General features: G+C 53.2%; 1 protein-coding gene across 5 annotated transcripts in view; it reads left to right on the forward strand.

The window, feature by feature from the left end:
* Positions 1-17,958, forward strand: part of NMNAT2 (nicotinamide nucleotide adenylyltransferase 2) — a 208,773-nt gene that overhangs the window by 170,722 nt on the left and 20,093 nt on the right. For all 5 annotated transcript variants that reach the window (XM_043485511.1, XM_043485514.1, XM_043485512.1 and 2 more), the window contains 7 exons: positions 1,011-1,099; positions 1,907-1,974; positions 4,164-4,242; positions 7,880-8,006; positions 9,254-9,334; positions 10,466-10,510; positions 15,363-15,439. In XM_043485511.1, coding sequence (XP_043341446.1) covers positions 1,011-1,099; positions 1,907-1,974; positions 4,164-4,242; positions 7,880-8,006; positions 9,254-9,334; positions 10,466-10,510; positions 15,363-15,439 — 566 coding nt within the window. The remainder of the gene's footprint in view (positions 1-1,010; positions 1,100-1,906; positions 1,975-4,163; positions 4,243-7,879; positions 8,007-9,253; positions 9,335-10,465; positions 10,511-15,362; positions 15,440-17,958) is intronic.

The raw sequence follows: 17,958 nt of genomic DNA on the forward strand, positions 1-17,958 counted from the left end.
AGAAGATACAATTGTTTTTTTGGCGGAGGGCGGGGGTGGGGGGTGGGTGGCTGAGCCGGGTCTTCTTCATTGCAGCGTGTAGACTTCTCTAGTTGCCGAGTGCAGTCTCTAGAGTGCACGACTCAGTAGTTGCAGCGTGAGGGCTGATGAGACGACTTATTTTTAAGTTGTAAGAGAGCCAGCAAGGTAATCCTGGAACCTTGCTTGTAAATTACACAGCCAGTTCTGCTACCCAAGCCCCTGGTCCCTTACAGACTCCCTCACCTGTTCAGTAAATCCATGCCACCTTCCCTCAGCTCTAGATGCTCAGTGCTGTTGGATTTGTACAATGAGCTGCCCTAGAAGAAAGATAGAACCAAAAACCTTCATCCCTTCTTAATTAGCTGTATTGGCTCATGAAAATGAAATTGGGCTTGTCTGGTAAATTTGAAAAAGCAACATCACAGATTATTTTCAGCAGGAAAAAAAGGGGGGAGCTTTTCTTTGGCTGAACTTTTCTCAACCAACTGTAATGACAGTTTTTCTGGTTTGATTGTTAATTCTCCCTAATCACGTAGAAGGCCCTTGAAATTTGTTTTGATGGATTTCCTCTTCTGAATAACTAGATGAAGCAATCAGCCCACCTTTCATATTATAAGAAGGTTCTTCTTTTTTCTTTTTTAAAAATGACTCCTCCGCTTTGGAATAATTTCTGCTAGTGATCATAGTGGTAAATTCCAATCAGTTGCTTTGAGGGAGGTGCTTGTTTTAAATCTCTCTAAACGCATCCAGCACTGGACCTTTAAAACTGGATTAATCCCCTTGAGTTACAAATCATTTTGCTTTGGGAGCTGAAATCTGGTTACAGCACTTTTGAATCACCCATGTTTGCTTTGAAAGTTGGCACTTTCCATTAAAATGGCAAGAAAGATGGGAAATAAGCCTTACAGAGCTGAAGGTATTGATTTCAACGATCACCTTTAACCCACACCTTTCCTCTTTATAATGTGAGGTTTTCTTCTCTTAATTAGAAAGAGCCAGGGATTATCTACACAAAACTGGAAGGTTTATTGTCATTGGTGGGATCGTCTCTCCTGTCCACGACTCCTATGGAAAACAGGTGGGTTTCTCCTTTGTCTCCATCCTCCCTAACCCCCTTTCTTGACCTAATGATGGCACTGGCATAAAACTGCCCCGCTGCCACCTCTGCTGAGATTCTTGGAAACACAGAACACCCAGTAGCAAGTGTCCTGCTTCCCTTCTCTGGGCCACAGTCAGACCTGAGCCAGTGGGAGTTGGGCAGCAGCTGGGAAAAACAGCTGCCCATGCCCAGGCCCAGTCAGAACGCGTTAGAAGAGGAGCTGGTCCACCTGCTGAGGACCGAGGATGCCAGACTGGTGGCTGGTTATGGGCTGGGCAATCTTTCCTGGGATTGTAGGAGAAAAGACCTCTGCCTCTTATAATAATCTGCCTTACAATTCATGTTCCCTTTCCCTCCCTCCCTGCCCCACATCCCAGAAAATCTGGATGCTGTCCCAGTCCTTCACCTCCTCCCCCAGATGCAACCTGGTGGGCTCCGGGGAAGTCACCCAGCCCGATGGAGCCGGGAGACCAGGCAGCACTTGCTACGTTGTCTCCCTCATCTCTGTGCTGGGCGCACCCTGGCCGCTTCGTCCGTCGGTGGAGGCTCACCTCCGACTCTGACGGGGAGGGGAGCGTACGCTCACACCCTCCCTTCTGTCTCTGCTCCCTGCCCGGCACCTCCACTCCATGCCTGCGTGTGGCGGGCGGACGCGTGGAGGGCTCCCTCTCACTCTCTGTCAGCCCTGAGCAATGCTGCGCTTTTTAACGGGCAGACGTGGGCTGGCGTCTTGGGGAGCCTGTGGGGAGCAGGCCGGCCTCTCAGCGATCGCTCTGTGCTTCTCAGGGTCTTGTGTCAAGCCGGCACCGTCTCATCATGTGTCAGCTGGCCGTCCAGAATTCCGACTGGATCAGGTAGGGTTTGCCTGAGGGTGCCAAAGTGGGCGGCCCTGGGGCTCCCTGGGGCTGGGTGGGAAAGAGGAAGGGTCACCACAGCAGCTTGGACCCCGCAGGAGTGCAGAGCATGGGGAAGATATTAGCCCCACGCAGGCAATAATTACATAAACATTTTGGGGTGGCCTGATGACTTATTTTTTAACCAAGCCATGGAGCCAGTGAAACTAAAGAGGGAGCTTTCAGTGTTTCATCTGCTCTGGCACCTGTGGATTCAAGAGTCTGCTCAGAGTTTCCAAAAAGATCATGGGGACTGGGGTGGAGCAGGGCCAGAAAACTCAAAATGCCTCTCCGCTTCCATCCCCACTCACTTGCATGAGCTCTTCACTACCTTTCAGGGAAGGTTCCCGGCTTTGGCTGTTTTCTACTTCTGTTCAGGCACCCTAGGGCCCCTCGCCGAAGGCGGGACAGAGGTGTGTGTCGGTGGGATATGAGTGCACACGGCCTTTCCCTCAGAGGGTCCCTAGACGGTCCTCTCGCTAAGATGGCAGACACCATTATCCGCTGAGCTGGTGGTGTAATTAAAGCAGACTTCCACTAATTATGCTAATTATGCTCCCCAAAGCTCCTACAGTTATAATTTGCATGAGAAGATGACGATTTAAAAAAAAATAACGACACACCATGTGTCCCCTAATTTCCCCCTCATGAAAGAATAAGCAGCACCTAGAGGTTTCCATGAAAGGAAGGAAATGAAGGGCCGCTGACCTCAGAATGAGGGCTGCGGAGAGTTAGCAGGGGAGAGATGGGGTGGGCGGAAATGAGAGCAGTGAAGGGAAGCAAAGATGATAATTAAACGGTGATCTGTGCCATTTGTGTGCAGTGATTTGTGGGAGCAGCGCATGCCCTTTATAGACTTTCTCATCCCCCCCCAACCCACCCACCGCCCTGAGATAGAGGTGAGGTCGGGAGACAGCTCAGGAGAAGTCAAGGAGCTTGAGAGGAAAGCACATCTGTGGTCAAGTCTGTGTAGAAGCGAAGCCTCTTAGCTCTGCCCAGCATGATCTCAGGGGAAAGAAGGGTCCAGTGGGGGAAGTGTGGGACAGGAGACAGTTCCTGCTTGTCTGTGATTAGAAGACTCTGAAATAATTCCGTCTTTGCTTCAACACATATTTACTGAGCACATACTGTGCTGCTCCAGGGGCTGGGGACATCAGAATTTTGAGAATTGAGGTCACCAGAGAGGTCGGAGCTAGCTCTGAAGATGGGGGCTGGGCCCGCAAAGCCCCTGAGCACCGGGGAAGCTGTTCAGCCAGGTCCGGGGTCTGCCCATCTCAGAGAGGATGCCCGTCTCAGGTCAGGGATCTGAGGGGGTCAGGTTCAGGGCAAGCCGGGTCTCTGAGGGTTTTCAGTTCGTGAGGTCTCATCTCTGGGAACCCTAGCTGTGCCGCCTGGTGGGAGGTGACAGAATGCTCAACCGCTAAGAACGTATTTGAGAAACGTCCCAGTTTAGCAGCTCATTAAGTTGGTAATGAAGCCCGACTGCTGCCTCTCTCTGGGCCTGGGTCCCGGCTCACTTCACGTCCCGCGTGCAGCAGGGGTGGCCAGTCCAGGGACTGTGCCTTCCGGTGTGGCTGCCGCACCCACCTCCATGCCCACCGGGCACCCCGCTGCACGCAATGGCCAACACGGGCATTTTCCCCAGTTCAGGTAACTGCAGTCATCACTTGATGAGGTCCTGGCTCATTTCATTCTTATCAGAATCCTATAAGGCCCAGAAGAGAATTCCCCAGAATGAGAGCAAAATGCTATTCTAAGCACTTTGCATGTACAACTCACTGACCTCTTTTAATAATTCCACAGGAGAGTTATTGTTGTTATTCTCGTTTTACAAATGGGGAAAGTGAGCACCAAAAATCACATAACTTACGCAAAGCCGCACAGTTGGGAGGGTCTGGTACTGGTGTTAAACCTGGCCAGACCAGTGCCAGCATCGGTTCATGTAAGCCTGTAGCATTTTCCTCTCATTTTACAGAGGGGAAACTGAGACTCAGGAAGGTATTTCAAGCTCATGTTTTATTTGATTCGAGATCTAAGTACACGCTATGACCAAGTCTGCGTAAGCTTTTTGAGCTATGCCTTTGGAAGGAACCTGTAAGTGAAGAGTGTGAGAATGGAAACCAAGGGAAATTTGTCTTTCTGATCGTCAGGGTGGACCCGTGGGAGTGCTACCAGGACACCTGGCAGACGACCTGCAGCGTCCTCGAACACCATCGGGACCTCATGAAGGTGAGCTGGGCCGGGCTCTGGGCCGGTGGCCCACAGAAGCCAGGGGGCCTGGGAAAGGTGGACTGCCCCAGTCATTTCCAGCTTCTCCGCCAGCCGTGGGGAGACCAGGATCTGAGCAGCATCCAGGCGGGCAGTGATACTGGGAACCCAGAGCAGCCCCAGAGCCTGCTCCCTGCCTCGTCCTCCTCCTGAATATGACTTGGGGCAGTTTTCATCTCCCGGCAGCAAGTTCAGGGCAGGATTCAGAAGCCCGCAGCTGGGAAACTTCAGAAAGTGATGAGAGAAGGAGAGAGGAGCGCTGGGTGGAGGTACAAGCGGCCAGGTCCTCCCGCCGCACCTCCAGAGGGCCCATCAGTCTTATCCCGAACTATGCCGGGCTGCAGCACCGCACTCCTGCAGGCCGTGCACATCAGGCGCACACTTTCCTCCTCACAGGAGTCCACGCACCCTGTGTTCTCACCTCTGGTTTATTTGTGGGTAGAAGGATGCATGGGCTTCCGTCTTGACTCAGTGCTAAAGAATCCGCCTGCCAATGCAAGAGACGGGGGTTCGATCCCTGGGTGGGAAAGATCCCCTGGAGGAGGAAATGGCAAACCACTCCAGTATTCTTGCCTGGAGAATCCCATGAACAGAGGATCCTGGTGGACGATAGTCCATAGGGTCACAAAGAGTCGGACATGACTTAGTGACTAAACAACAGGAAGGAAGTACAAAGAGGTGAACCAGGATATCTTAGGACACACAGTGACTGCCTAGGCCACACTGACAGCTGCCTGCGGCTTGTGGCTGGGTGCAGTGACCGAAGAGCTGGTTGGGAGGTAAGTGCAGATTCCACGCCAGCCAGGAGCACAAGTCGGCATGTGCAGAAAGTACCCTTCACAGATGGATACCAGCCCATCAACTCCACCGTGAAAGGGTGAAAAGCAGTGCCATTGACGGCAAGAAGCCCGGCCCACCGAGACAAGACGCAGGGCTTCCTGCTCACCTCCACTGGTCCTGATACAGAGCCCTCCCCCCGCCCCAAACAGTGATCAGAATGGCATCATCCTGACGCAGGGACCGCCCCCATTCCATCTGCATTCACTGTCAGAGGGCCTGTCAGAACCTTCTCCTTGGGGAGCTGTCAGCGGCCTCAACCACCCCCCCCACCCCCACTCCAGCTGCTTATTTGAACAGACGTGGACCTGGGACTCCAGACCATCCAGGGAGTTAAGAGCGAGAGGAGTAGAAAGGACAAGCTGGCTGGTGCTTCATCTATTAAGCTGAAGAAAACCCAACCCCCTTCTTTCTGCTTTGAGAACCCTTCGCAGACATCCTGAGTCCTTCCTGGTCCCCTCGACAGGACAAGGTGGCCCTGACTTGCTCCTCTGGGCTGCTGTCAACAACAGCAGTAACAAAAGACGTCCTGTCTTACTGTATAAGGATGTGTCCATCAGGGCAGGCTAAGATACACAAGTATCCTTCAGATCTCAGTGGCTTCACAGAAGTTTATTTCTCACACTACGGGTCAGCTGGGGGCGCTGCTGGGGGGCTGCGCGCCTTTCAGTCACCGGGAGCTTCAGGCTGCATGATGGAATGAGGAATCAGGGACCCTGCAGGCATTCCTGAGCCTTGGCTCTGCCCAGCCAGAAAGCCTGGCAGCTGTTTTGCTGTCTAAACGTCTGGGCTTCCCGAACCCTCCCTCTGTTACTCATGCCCAGAGGCATCAGTCTGGGCCTGAGATGCTTGGCCAGGAGCCATAGCTGTTGAGTGATGGTCACAAGCCGGCAGAGAATGTCAGTCCTGATGGCCCCCCGCCTTGGAGCAGGAGCAGGAGCTTGGAGCTGCTGGTAGCTCCCAGTCTCCCTGGTCCCAGCATCAGGCCGGTGTTCCTGGCATGGAAAGTGGACCTGTCAGAGAGATAGACACGGGGCTTAATAGGCGAGGCAAGGCTGTGAGAACATGGGAACCTCTGGAGGGCAGAGTAGGGCAGGTGGCCAGCACGTTTCTTCTCCAGCACAGAACAAGTCGAATGGGACTAATGATGCGTGCAGCGAGAGGAAGACATTCCTTGGCTCCCAGGCTGAGAACGTGGCATTTTTCTTTTCTGGAGGTGAAATCATAATAAAAGGGAGGCAAGCTGTCCCTTCCACTCAACCAGCTGCAGCCGGCCATAGAATCCCACAAAGCAGGCTAAGATGATCCCGTGGTCCCCAACCTCAGCTGGCTCCCAGATGCGGCAGGATACTGTCGTGCCCGTCTCCCAACACAGAAGTGACAAGTCAGCCCGCGAGATCAACGCCTGCCCTTCCAGGGCTCAGAAAGACTCCTGTGCTGCTCTGCCTCCAGGGTGGCGTGTGGAAGATGCCTTTGGAGGGTCACCCCAGCCCTGGGGGTCCCCTGGCAGCCTGTGTGTTCAGTCATGTCCGACTCTTTCCGACCCCGTTGACTATAATAAATAGCCCGCCAGGCTCCTCTGTCCATGGGATTTCCCCAGCAAGAATGCTGGAGTGGGGTTGCCATTTCCTCCTCCAGAGGATCTTCCCAACCCAGGGGTCAAACCTGCATCTCCTTCTTGGCAGGCGGATTCTTTACCCTTGAGCCATCAGGGAAGCCCTCCAGCAGAGGGACCCAGTAATCCAGAAAGGGTGGTGGGCCAGGGATGAGGGGAAGCTGGCTCTCAGGGAAGGGACCTTGAATAAGCAACAGCCCTGTGAAGCTCAGCAGATTGAAAATTCATCCTTTGTTTTTCTGCTGCCTAGAAGCTGCTCTCCCACCCCACCATGGGCCGGGGGGCGGGGGGTGGGGGGTGTTTCTGGGTCAGCTGTGAAGAATGCTGCGCTATCAGGTCTGTGTTTGCTGTGGCACTAGGAGAAGCAGCCGGCCAGATAACACAGGACAATGGATAATACACAGAGCATTTCCGCTGGGCTCTGGAATGTGTATTTACACTCTGAGCAGGCGCAGAGTTCCCAGAGCCCCGCCTCCCCCTTCCTGCAGCGCAGACATCCTGCTCCGCCCAGCACCGCTCCCCAGCCTGGCCCTGTCGCTGGCATCTCTGGCCTGGCACCGCTCCCCGGCCTGGCCCTGTCGCTGGCATCTCTGGCCTGGAGAGGCGGCAGGTGGTGATAGCGCCTGGTGTTTGTGTGACCTTTTCCCGAGCTTGCACAGCCCTTCTGCAGACATGACCTCATTTTGAGTCCCACGAAGCAGGCGGGAAAGGCACGCGCCTTCTACAGAAGGTTACAACATACGCACAGTTTCTGCCACGTGCCAGATGTTCCAAAAGTGCTCCATGTATGGTCGCTCATGTAAGCCCTCCACAACCCAGAGAGACGGCTCTCGTTGCCGCTGTCAGTGAGGCATTCGAGCTGAGGTTCAAGACCAGGTAAGTTAACTATCCAAGGTCACGCAGCCAGAAGGGGGCAAAACTCAAACTTGAACCCAGGTCTGTTCAACAACACATCCAATGCATCTCCCAGGGAGCCATCTCACCTCCTGCCAGCCTAGAGTGACCTTAGGGCACGACTAGGGTCTAGAACCTTCCCCCAGTCCTCTTTCTCAGCTCTGAGACACCTCACCATGATGGCCAAGCAGAAGAGTGTTTGGGGAGAACTGGAGAAGACTTCACTGACTGTGCTCTTCTTCCTCCCCCCAGCGGGTGACTGGCTGCATCCTCTCCAACGTCAACACACCTTCCATGACACCTGTGATCGGACAGCCCCGAAATGAGACCTCCCAGCCCATCTACCAGAACAACAACGCGCCCAGCAAGCCCACCGCAGGTAGGGGAACGCTGGTGTAGAGCGGAGGCTCTCGAACTTCAGAATCGCCTGGAGTTCTTGTTAAAACCCAGATCACTAAGCGCTGTCCCAGAACTTGATTCAGTAGGTCTGGGAGAAGGAAGAGAATTTGCATTTTTAAAAAGTCGATGGTCCAGGGACCATGCTTTGAGAACCCGTAAGAAACAGCCTCAAAGAGAAACAGTCACAGTGATAGAGACAGGTTCAGGGACAGAGAGAGACAGGGGTTGAGGGTATGTATTTTAACACAAATATGACTGCCTTAACTGGGAATTAAAGGTTCCAAAGGGAACACTTTCTCTGCCTTTTCCAAGGAGGTTGCGCATCCTGCCAAGGTCACACGGTAGGAAGTAGCAAGGACAGAAGTCAAACCCAGGCAGTCTGCTGCCAGCCCCTAACCCCAGCCCCCCAGCCACCTTCAGCCATCCCTTCAAGGACCCCCAGCACTCACCCAGCACCTAGTAGTGTCTGCTTGCACAGTGCTCCGTGCATTACACAGGTTCTCATTTAATGCAGTAATTCTGTGATGTAGATATTATATTCCCACTTACGGAGAGAACAGCTCCAGAGAAGGTAAGTGATCTGCCAACGGTTACACAGCTCAAAGGTCTTTCCCCCTTGGCTCGTTGGCAAAGAATCCGCCTGCAGTGCCAGAGCTGCAGAAGACTCGGGTTCGATCCCTGGGTCAGGAAGATCCCCTGGAGGGGGCATGGCCACCCACACCAGTATTCTTGCCTGGAGAATCCCTTGGACAGAGGAACCTGGTGGGCTACAGTCCGTGGAGTTGCAAGAGCCGGACACAACTTAGCAACTAAACAACAAGATATACCTGCATAGTACACATATAAAAATGGGAAAAAAATAAACAATATATGAATATTTTAGTGGCAGTTATCTCTAGCGGTAGAATTATGGATACTTATTTTCCTTTTAATATACTTTCTTCTTCTATATTTTCCAATTTTTCAATACTGTCATAAACACCACCAGAAAATAGATTCTGATTTAGGGCTCAGAATGCTTGTTCCTTGGACTGGAAATGAGAAGCAGGAATGGGGCCATCACATTTCTGTACTTTCTCTCTACCCCACTTCTGCACCCCCATGACCCAATCCCCATCACTCAATGCAGCCCCGTAGTTTCCAGGGGCCCAAAGGTGGGGCTGATGAGAGTGTGAGTTATGAGTGGTCCTCCCTGTCTGTCCCTGTCTGTCTTTCTCTCTCCCTTAGCCAAGATCCTGGGAAAGGTGGGAGAAAGCCTGAGCAGGATCTGCTGTGTCCGCCCGCCAGTGGAGCGCTTCACCTTTGTGGGTAAGGGAGCAGATTTCCTGCCTCCTTTTCTGTCCCTCCTCCCTCTTTCATGCAGCAGGCACCCCTAGCACCTGCTGTGGCCTGAGCACTTATAGCGCAATGATTGAGAGAGAATAGGAGATGTCACCGGGCCTGCAGAGCCCATCTGTGACGGGAGCCCAGGGATGCGACCATCCTGGCCTGGGGCTCCCGGGGATCTCCCGCACTCACCTTCCTTCTCTGGGCTGTGCTGGTCCCTCCCTCCATGGAATGTGTCCTCCCACCTGAGAGTTCTCAGGGGCCCAGGGGCCCCTCTCAGGCCCTCCCGGCTCTGCCCATGTCAGCACTTCTGCTGAGAGGCTAAGAACATACACGCCCTTTTCTTAATTTTCTCCTTTTTTATTTTTTATTTTTTGGCTGCTCCCCAAAGGACTCAGCATGAATGAGAATATCCACCTTTGGGTCTCTTTCTGCTACAAACCCAAATTCAACTCTGCAGGAGAGCTGAAGGTCTAGCCCTCATTATTTTGACTCTGGGGCTGACTACTGCCATCTCTCAGGTTTCCAACTTCCAATCTTGAACCACCCGAGATGGTCTAGGAGAAAGGGAGGCAGGGGGCCCGGGTGTCATGTCTGTGGTGCTGTGCCTACCGTGGGCCTCCTGAGGGGTGCACCCTCAGCGCCCGCCGCAGAGCCTCTGTCTTTCGCATCTCCCTGGGGCTTTGCCTTCTGCCATGTGAAAAATCTCAGCCTGCTCAGTTTTGCTTATTCTTTGAGCCAGGTAACCCTGAACAAGAGAGGCCCACCTCCTTGTGACTCTGCCAACTGCCTCCCTAGGTTTGAGGATGCTGCTCTTGGGGCCAGCCTCCTCCCACCCCAATACAAAAGCAAACAGAAGGCGCTCAGCGTGAGTGCGTGTGTGTCCGTCACTGGCTACCCAGCCAGGCGGTCTCGTTCTGAATTCCCAGAACAGTAACTCCTGCCCTGGAGCCTGAGGAAGTGTTCCCTCCCGTTTATGCTACTCAGATGTCCCTACTGGTACCCGCCCATCCCAGCCGCGTTCTCCCTCTGAGAAGCCCCTCGGGCAGACTGAGAGTCAGGTACCAGGAGGCTGGTTCCCTGATGCTTCTGCATTTCCTCTTGCCTCCCTAGATGAGAATGCCAACCTGGGCACTGTGATGCGGTATGAAGAGATAGGTGAGTGGGGCTGGGAAAGCAGGAACGTTCGGGGCCTCCTGTCTCCAAATGGGCACAGTCGGGGAGGGGAGAGGCTTGCAACCCCTGGGGGGCGTTTGAGCAGGGTCTGCTCTTGGAAGGGTAATTAATTGCTCTCAAGCTAAAAGCACATTCTTAGTTATCTTCCAGTTGGGAGTTACCATCTCCCAACTGGACTCCGGCAGGTTCCCACGAGGTAGGATGGGGTCCGTGGGCAGTTTCTCCTTCAGAGCTTCTTTATCTCGTCCAAAAGACATGGAAGTTGAGTTCATTGCCAGCCAGAGATTCTCCTCTTGCCCGCAACACCGTGCCCACAGAAGATCCCCTCCCTTCCTCAGCGGAGGGGTCCAGTGCTTGGAGCCACGTCTGCGATCTCCCCCACAGCCTTGGGTGGACTAAGGCCCTGACTGTGTGAAGGCAGTAAAGACCCCGGGCCAGAGCAGATGGAGGGTGGTTACACGGAGCTGTCAGGATGGGAAGGTACTGACTCCCCTCGAAGTGAGATGAGTGCTGAGCAACCCTAGGAAACAAGACAGGAAGCACATTTTCCCAAGGTTCCAGAGTAGCTTAGAGACAGAAGTGTCTGAAGCCAGAAAAGCTCAGATGGACAACGAGACTGGAGCTCGAGCTGCTGCAGGCCCTGGGTGACGAGGAGGGTCAGTGACAGCGGGAAGTCCCCGAAGGACTCAGCAAGGATGAGAATACCCATCTTTGGGTCTGTTTCTCCTACAAACCCAAATTCAACTCTGCAGGAGAGCTGACGGTCTAGCCCTCGTTCTTTTGACTCTGGGGCCGACTAATGCCATTTTGGAGAAGGAAATGGCAAACCACTCCAGTACTCTTGCCTGGAGAATCCCATGGACAGAGGAGCCTGGCGGGCTACAATCCATGGGGTCGCAGAGTCGGACACGACTGAGCGACTAACACACACACACTGCCATTTCTCAGGTTTCCAATTTCCAACCTTGAACCAATAGGGATGGTCGAGGAGGAAGGGAGGCAGGGGGCCAGGGTGTCATCTCCGAAGTGCTAGGATGCGGGGTCAGCTGGGTGTCCAGCAGACATGCTCAGTCTTCAACTTCCAGCTGCAAAGATACTCCAGGCCCCCTTCCTAGGGATGGAGGCACTGGGTTCTCCCAGGAGGCCCAGCAGATGTGACATCATTTCAAGGAACTTCTCTGGGTTTTGTCCTCTGATCCCCGGCAGTGATGCACCTGAGTTGGCTCATACAACCTGCTAGAACCATTTGAAAATTTTCGGAAATTCTACCAGCTGGCTGTTAAACTCAGTCAATCAGAAAAATTAAATTATACTAAGTAGTAGTTAAACAGGCTTCCTGGGTAGCTCAGCTGGTAAAGAAACCTCCTGCAATGCAGGAGACCCCTCAATTCCTGGGTCGGGAAATTCCCCTGGAGAAGAGATAGGCTACCCACTCCAGTATTCTTGGGCTTCCCTGATGGCTCAGACAGTAAAGAATCTACCTGCAATGAAGGAGGCCTGGGTTCGATTCCCTGGGTTGAGAAGATCCCCTGGAGGAGGGCATGGAAACCCACTTCAGCATTCTTGCCTGGAGAATTCCATGGACTTCTCCCTAGTCCATGGGGTTGCAAAGAGTCCAGACACGACTGAGTGACTAATCACAGCACAGAAGTTAAATACCTTGTATTAAAAACAGAGGTGATAAGTCCTCAAAACTCCTCGATTCCTTAAGTTTTGATAGCTTTTATTTACCAGCACATGGCTCTCTGAAGGCCACAGGAAAGAGTACTTCTGGATGCTCCCCAAAGCCAGCAGGAGCATCACCCCCCAGGTGCCACAGCCACAAACACCCAAAAGCCTTGTACTCCCCTCTGCCTGGCGGTTCCACACCTGGCCAGGAACTGTCGTCTCAGGGACAAAGTCTTCATGACCAGCTGCGCTCAGAGCAGTCTTCAAACTTTCAGCTGTATTCCTGTGTGTGTTTTCCTCCCATACCTTGTTCCGGGAAGAATGTATTGTGAGCCAGTTTCACCTGGGACCTCGTTCACCTCCCAGCACCCAGGGCCCGTGTATCAGGTTGCAGCCTGGGGAGTCCCCCCTCAGACCCAGAGGCAACGCAGTGGGTGTTTGCACGGCCACGCTCCTAGCATTCCTTGTGAGGCTTGGCCCCATCTGACCCCCTCTTTCAGAGAAAGGAAAGCTGAGTGGCCACAGCTGTGTGGATGGATCGTGGCCTGGCGTGGTACAGGTGGTGGCTACCGCAGGCTGTGATGGGAGCTGGGAAGGGCCTCGGGGCCTGGGGCTTCACAGAAAAAGGATTCCTGGGAGGAGAGTGTGACCAAGGAGGGCTGACTCTGGCTCCCTGGATCCTGAATTGGGGAAAGAAGTGGGGCCCAGAGGAGTAGCCTGGCCGCCAGACCCCTGTGCCATGAGGCCCTCTGGCTCCTCCTCTTTCTGAAATCCCCGTGCACGCTTCACAAGAAGGAAAAAGCCGTTATCTCCTGCCTCAGTTAGCATCTATGGCGCCATTTCCACTTTTTTAACCAGGCCTGCCAGACCCAAGACTTGGGGCTGAGAACGTGCGCCTTCATCTCCCAGGGTAAAGCGGAGAAACCACTGCTGCCCCCCAGCGGCCACACGTGGGAATCCCAAGCCCTGCCAGGTCCTCTGGTCTGTGACAAATCCATCCGTTCCAGTGCTGCAAGCAAAGGTGGAAACCTCCCGCTTTAGCTTGCTCTGCTTTGGCTTTAAAAATAATCCTACGTTATACTCGAGTGAGAAAGTGAGTCTCTGGGTCGGGAATAGAAAAGAGATTCATTTCCGTGACTGCAGAGCAGGGTATCTCCACCTCACCACTGTTGTCATAGGAAACAGGCATAACCCTGAGGTGTGGGGGCTGCTGTGTGCCGTGTGGACTTTTGAGCAGCGTTTCTGCCCTCCCAGCCTACGTGCCGGTAGCACACCTCTCTCTCCAGCCTTGACGGCAAAAAACACGTCTCCCCATGCCAGATTCTGGAGACAGAATCGCCCCCGGTTGAGAACCACTGATATAGAAAGTGCCATGGTAGCTGAGTGCCAGCATGTCTCCTGGATGTGGCCTCCCTCCTAACCGAAGTTTTTAGGCCCACAGTTATAGAGCTGCAGCCTTTCAACAGAACTGACCTGGAACTCTGGGCGGCTCCGAGCAGGGGACAGGGAACATCAGGAACCCCAGAGTCAGCCGGGTCTGGCTCCTCTCGGCCTTCCCGAGGCTGGAGGCATGCCATGACCAGGGCCTCCATGCTGCAAGATCCAAGGCCACAGTCACCATCCGGCCCTGCCATCCCGGGGTACCCAGAAGGCTCTGAGACAGCCTGCCCACATGGCCTCTGTGGCCAGCCTCTCTACCGTTTGCTCATTCAGCACATCCTGAGCACCTACTGTGCGCAGGTCACTCTGCTATATAAAGATCTATTAAGGTCCCTGGATGTAATCGGAACATCAGACGACAGTGTGACCATGGAGGCTGCAGGAATAGTTAGGAGTGAAGACCCTGGTGCTGCAGGTGACTTCCCTGAGGATGGGCTGTCCCGACCCAGGACTGTGAGATGCTGGCCCTGTCTTTCGTCAGCCCAGCAGTCTCCCACTGAGCCTGCAGCCGGGGCGAGCTCACCACCTGAAAGTCCTCGGCAGGTCCCTGAGCTAGCTACGGGGTCTGAGGCAGGCAGAGCTGCTGGCCCTTTCTCAGCCTCAGGGGACAGGGTGGCAGCGGTCTCTGGAGGCTCAGAGCGGGGCTGTGTCCCTGGTCCCAACAGGATACCCACAGTCACAGCCCCCTGATGATAGAGCCTGGTGGCTCAGACCGTAAAGAATCCGCCTGCAATGAGGGAGACCGAGGTTTGATCCCTGGGTTGGGAAAGATCCCCTGGAGGAGGGCATGGCCACCCTCTCCAGTATTCTTGCCTGGAGAATCCCATGGACAGAGGAGCCTGGCGGGCTACAGTCCATGGGGGTCGCAAAGAGTCGGACACGACTGAGCAGCTGAGCACTGCACAGCAGCTGATGAAAGAGCCTGGGGTTCTGGGGAACCAAACGCGTGGCCCGAATCTCAACCCAGATGGAGGTCTCTCCCCACGTGGCTCTGAGAATCCCAGGGTTCTTTTTCACCCCCGTTGCTCAGCTTTCATGCCTGAGTCAGTTTACTGCCTGTTTTAAGCGACAGTGGCCTCGCTGGGATAATTCAGACTGGGCTTAACGAGGGAAGAAAAACAAGTGATAAGCTGGAAATGTGCCTGGGAGTTGGGAAGGTGGGGGCAGCCTCGCTTCTCAAGCCCTTTGCTGAGGACAGTGGCCACGGACATGGAGGACGTCTGATGAGCTGAGCCAGCTGGTGAACTGAGGGTGCACTCCATGTCCCCTGCCCCCGTCTCATCGCGCTCGTGATGGAAGACAAACCCCAGAGGATGCCCAGCAGCAGAGAAACCAAACTCCACGGGCACTTTGGTTTGATATGGAGAAAAAAGAGAGTCTCTTAGACCTCACACAAGGCATGTGGCTGCCTTAGACTCTGGGTGACCAGCCACCCTGGTTTAGCTTGAGACCCGTCCTGGAAATCCTTCAGTCTCGGCAAACCAGGACAGTTATTCTGTCTGCTCCATTCCGCGGGAGAGAGGGTCCTCCTGCAGGGAGTGAGAGTGGTCTGTAAATGAGCCTGGGGGAGGGGTGAGCAGAGGTTTCAGTGCAGCAAACAGCGCGGTGCCTGTAAGATCTGGGCTCTGCAACCCCACGGATGGGACACTTCTGTGCTGGTCGGAGGAAGAACGCTGAGATTTGAACGTTTCCCTCTCCCTTTGCTAACCTTGTCCCCCCTCCTCAGAGCTGCGGATCTTGCTGCTGTGTGGCAGTGACCTTCTGGAGTCCTTCTGCATCCCAGGACTGTGGAACGAGGCAGATGTGAGTAGCAGGGTTATGGCCTGCGCACAGCTGGTGTGGGGCAGGATGGGGAAGGGCACTCAACTCTGACCCCTGGTCTTCCCTCCCCACCCAGCCTCCCTCCCCAGCTTGAGTCTCCCATCTCCTGTGAGCTCCCAGGAGGGCAATCCATTCACATCATGATGGAAAAAAATTCTCACTACCCCCAAGCTTTATCTCCTCCTGTATTTTTACACTCACTCCCCCTCATGCTTGCTCCTGGAAAGCCCCTGGGAAAAAAGCAATCTGAGTCATAGAATACCTTTGCTAAATAGCACTTGGAGTATGTGTGCTGGTGGGGAAAGGTGGGGGAGGGAGGTCTTTTTAAAAACAGAAAAAGTCTTTGCCCTTTTGAAATTATTATGTGCTTTGTTTTCCTTTGGTTCTTTTGAAGAAGTGGTAAATACCACCCTAGAATTTCCTTAACAAGAGAAAAAGAGTCAAGAGGGGAGAAGTTAATGATAAAAGGTCAGAAGGATCCTTCTGACAACTGACTTGGGATTTAGGGAACCAGGAATTGAAACTTATACCATTTAGAAGCTCAGTGGACAAGTTGTTACCAGATCTGGCTGAGATGGTCTTAAATGAGCTAATTCATAATTTCCTCACCCTTTATACATACATTCATTTTTGTTCTTTCATGAATTCATTCATCTGATAGTCAGACCTAATGCTAGCTTCCAAGCCCGTGGACCTTTGAAAGTGGGTTTCTCATGGCAGATATTCTAGACCTAGTACATTTTTTTTATTACTTACTGTGTGACCCCATGCAAATCACTCAACTCCTTTGAGCCTTCGTTGTTTTTTTTTAACCTAAAGAATGTTATCTGTAGCATTCTGAGATTTTAAAAGCAATATCCAATACAGTCTCTGCCCCGAAGTATTGGGTGGCGAGATGCCAGCTTATGAAATTTTTTCATGTACATATATGTCTCTGAAGAGAGAGAGCAAGAGACAACCTTCAGGGTGAAACTCAAGATCTTAGTTCTGCTCCAGCACAGCTCATGATGAGATATATTACAAGCATCAGTTTTTCCCATCTCAAAAATGGGCATCGTAAGAGTACCCCTTTCACAGGGTTTGGGAAGAATTAAACGAGATTGTCCATGTAAAGTGCCCAGCCTAGCACATGACACACAGTGACATACAAGAACTGCTAATAAGTGAATCTACCCAAACAGGCACATCGATAAACATATAGACGTTCAAGGTGAAGGGCATAAATGCTAACACGCTGTGGGATAACCAAGCAGTGAGGGAGAGTTTCAGGGGAGACGAATTATACTGTGTAAGCCTTTTCCTCTCCACGCCTGAACGATTTCTTGCAGGTGAAATTTTAAACCTCTTTTCAATTCTGGATTAAGTGGCTTAATTAACTTTTACTTTTCTCTCTACTTCGCAAGCTGCTTTGAAAGGACAAAGTAATGCGGGCGAAGTTCTGTACAAGATTTCAGCAAAGCTCTTTCAAGAATCCAGGCAAATCCAGGCAGTAGCCTGAGGCCCCTTCCCACGGGGAGGCCCTGGCAGCCAGGGAGCGGATTTACAGGGATAAAGTGACAGGGCAGCAGCCTGAAGGGCCACCACGTGAGCAGGATGTCTCAGGGGCCTCCTTGCTCCATGTGACTTGTAACGTGTGCCTCTCAAGGGCAGACACGGGCTTTCTGGAGCCTGAAACGGACCCAACTGGGGGCCCTTGAAGCACAGCCAGCCCCTCTGCGCTGACCGCAGGGCCTCTAGCTTCTCTCCGAAATGGCTGCTCCTGACCTCGGCAGGTCCGATTTGTAGAGACCAGGGAAAAGAGCCCCAGGTCATTCCTCTTCTGGTTGGGCCCTGATGCTGAAGTGGGACCACCCGGAAGAGGAATGTGTTGGTTAAAAGAGAAAAATTGAGGAACCGAAAGCTGTTGAGGTCCTGGGGCTGTGGGGGTGAGGGCGGAGTCGACGCTCATTTATTCAATCGTCTTCCCACCTGGCCGTCACCCCGGGGATCAGAGCACACCCAGCCTGGCTACTCCCAGAGGCGTAGCAGATCCAGACCAAGCGGGGACCCCACGTCTGTGTGGCTGAAGGGGCTGAGGATGCCCATCCACAGCACGGGCAGAAGGGCGATTGGGTGAAGCAGACCCTCAGGGCTCACTCCAGAGGATTTTCTAGAGCCTGGAGTGCCAACCTCCCCACCCTCGAGCACCCACGAAGACTCTGTGGGGTCCTTAGAATCATGCCATCTGAGGTAGAGGCAAAAAAAAAAACCAAAAACAGAAAAAAACATGGAGCTGTATCCTTACATAATGAGTGTGACTCTCAGGCCACAACAGAGGTGTGCCAGAAATATCACATGTAATTTATTCATACCAAATGAAAATTCAACTCCAAATCACTACCCCCAGGGATGATGGGAAATAGGTCTCAGTCATTGCTGACCAGCAGAACCTGAGAGGCTCCGAACATGAGCATCTCTTCATCAGGGTTGCCACACCCATCTTCCCTATCGGGACCTTGAGG

This window comes from Cervus canadensis, chromosome 13, assembly GCF_019320065.1.
Source record: "Cervus canadensis isolate Bull #8, Minnesota chromosome 13, ASM1932006v1, whole genome shotgun sequence".
Lineage (NCBI taxonomy): Eukaryota > Metazoa > Chordata > Mammalia > Artiodactyla > Cervidae > Cervus > Cervus canadensis.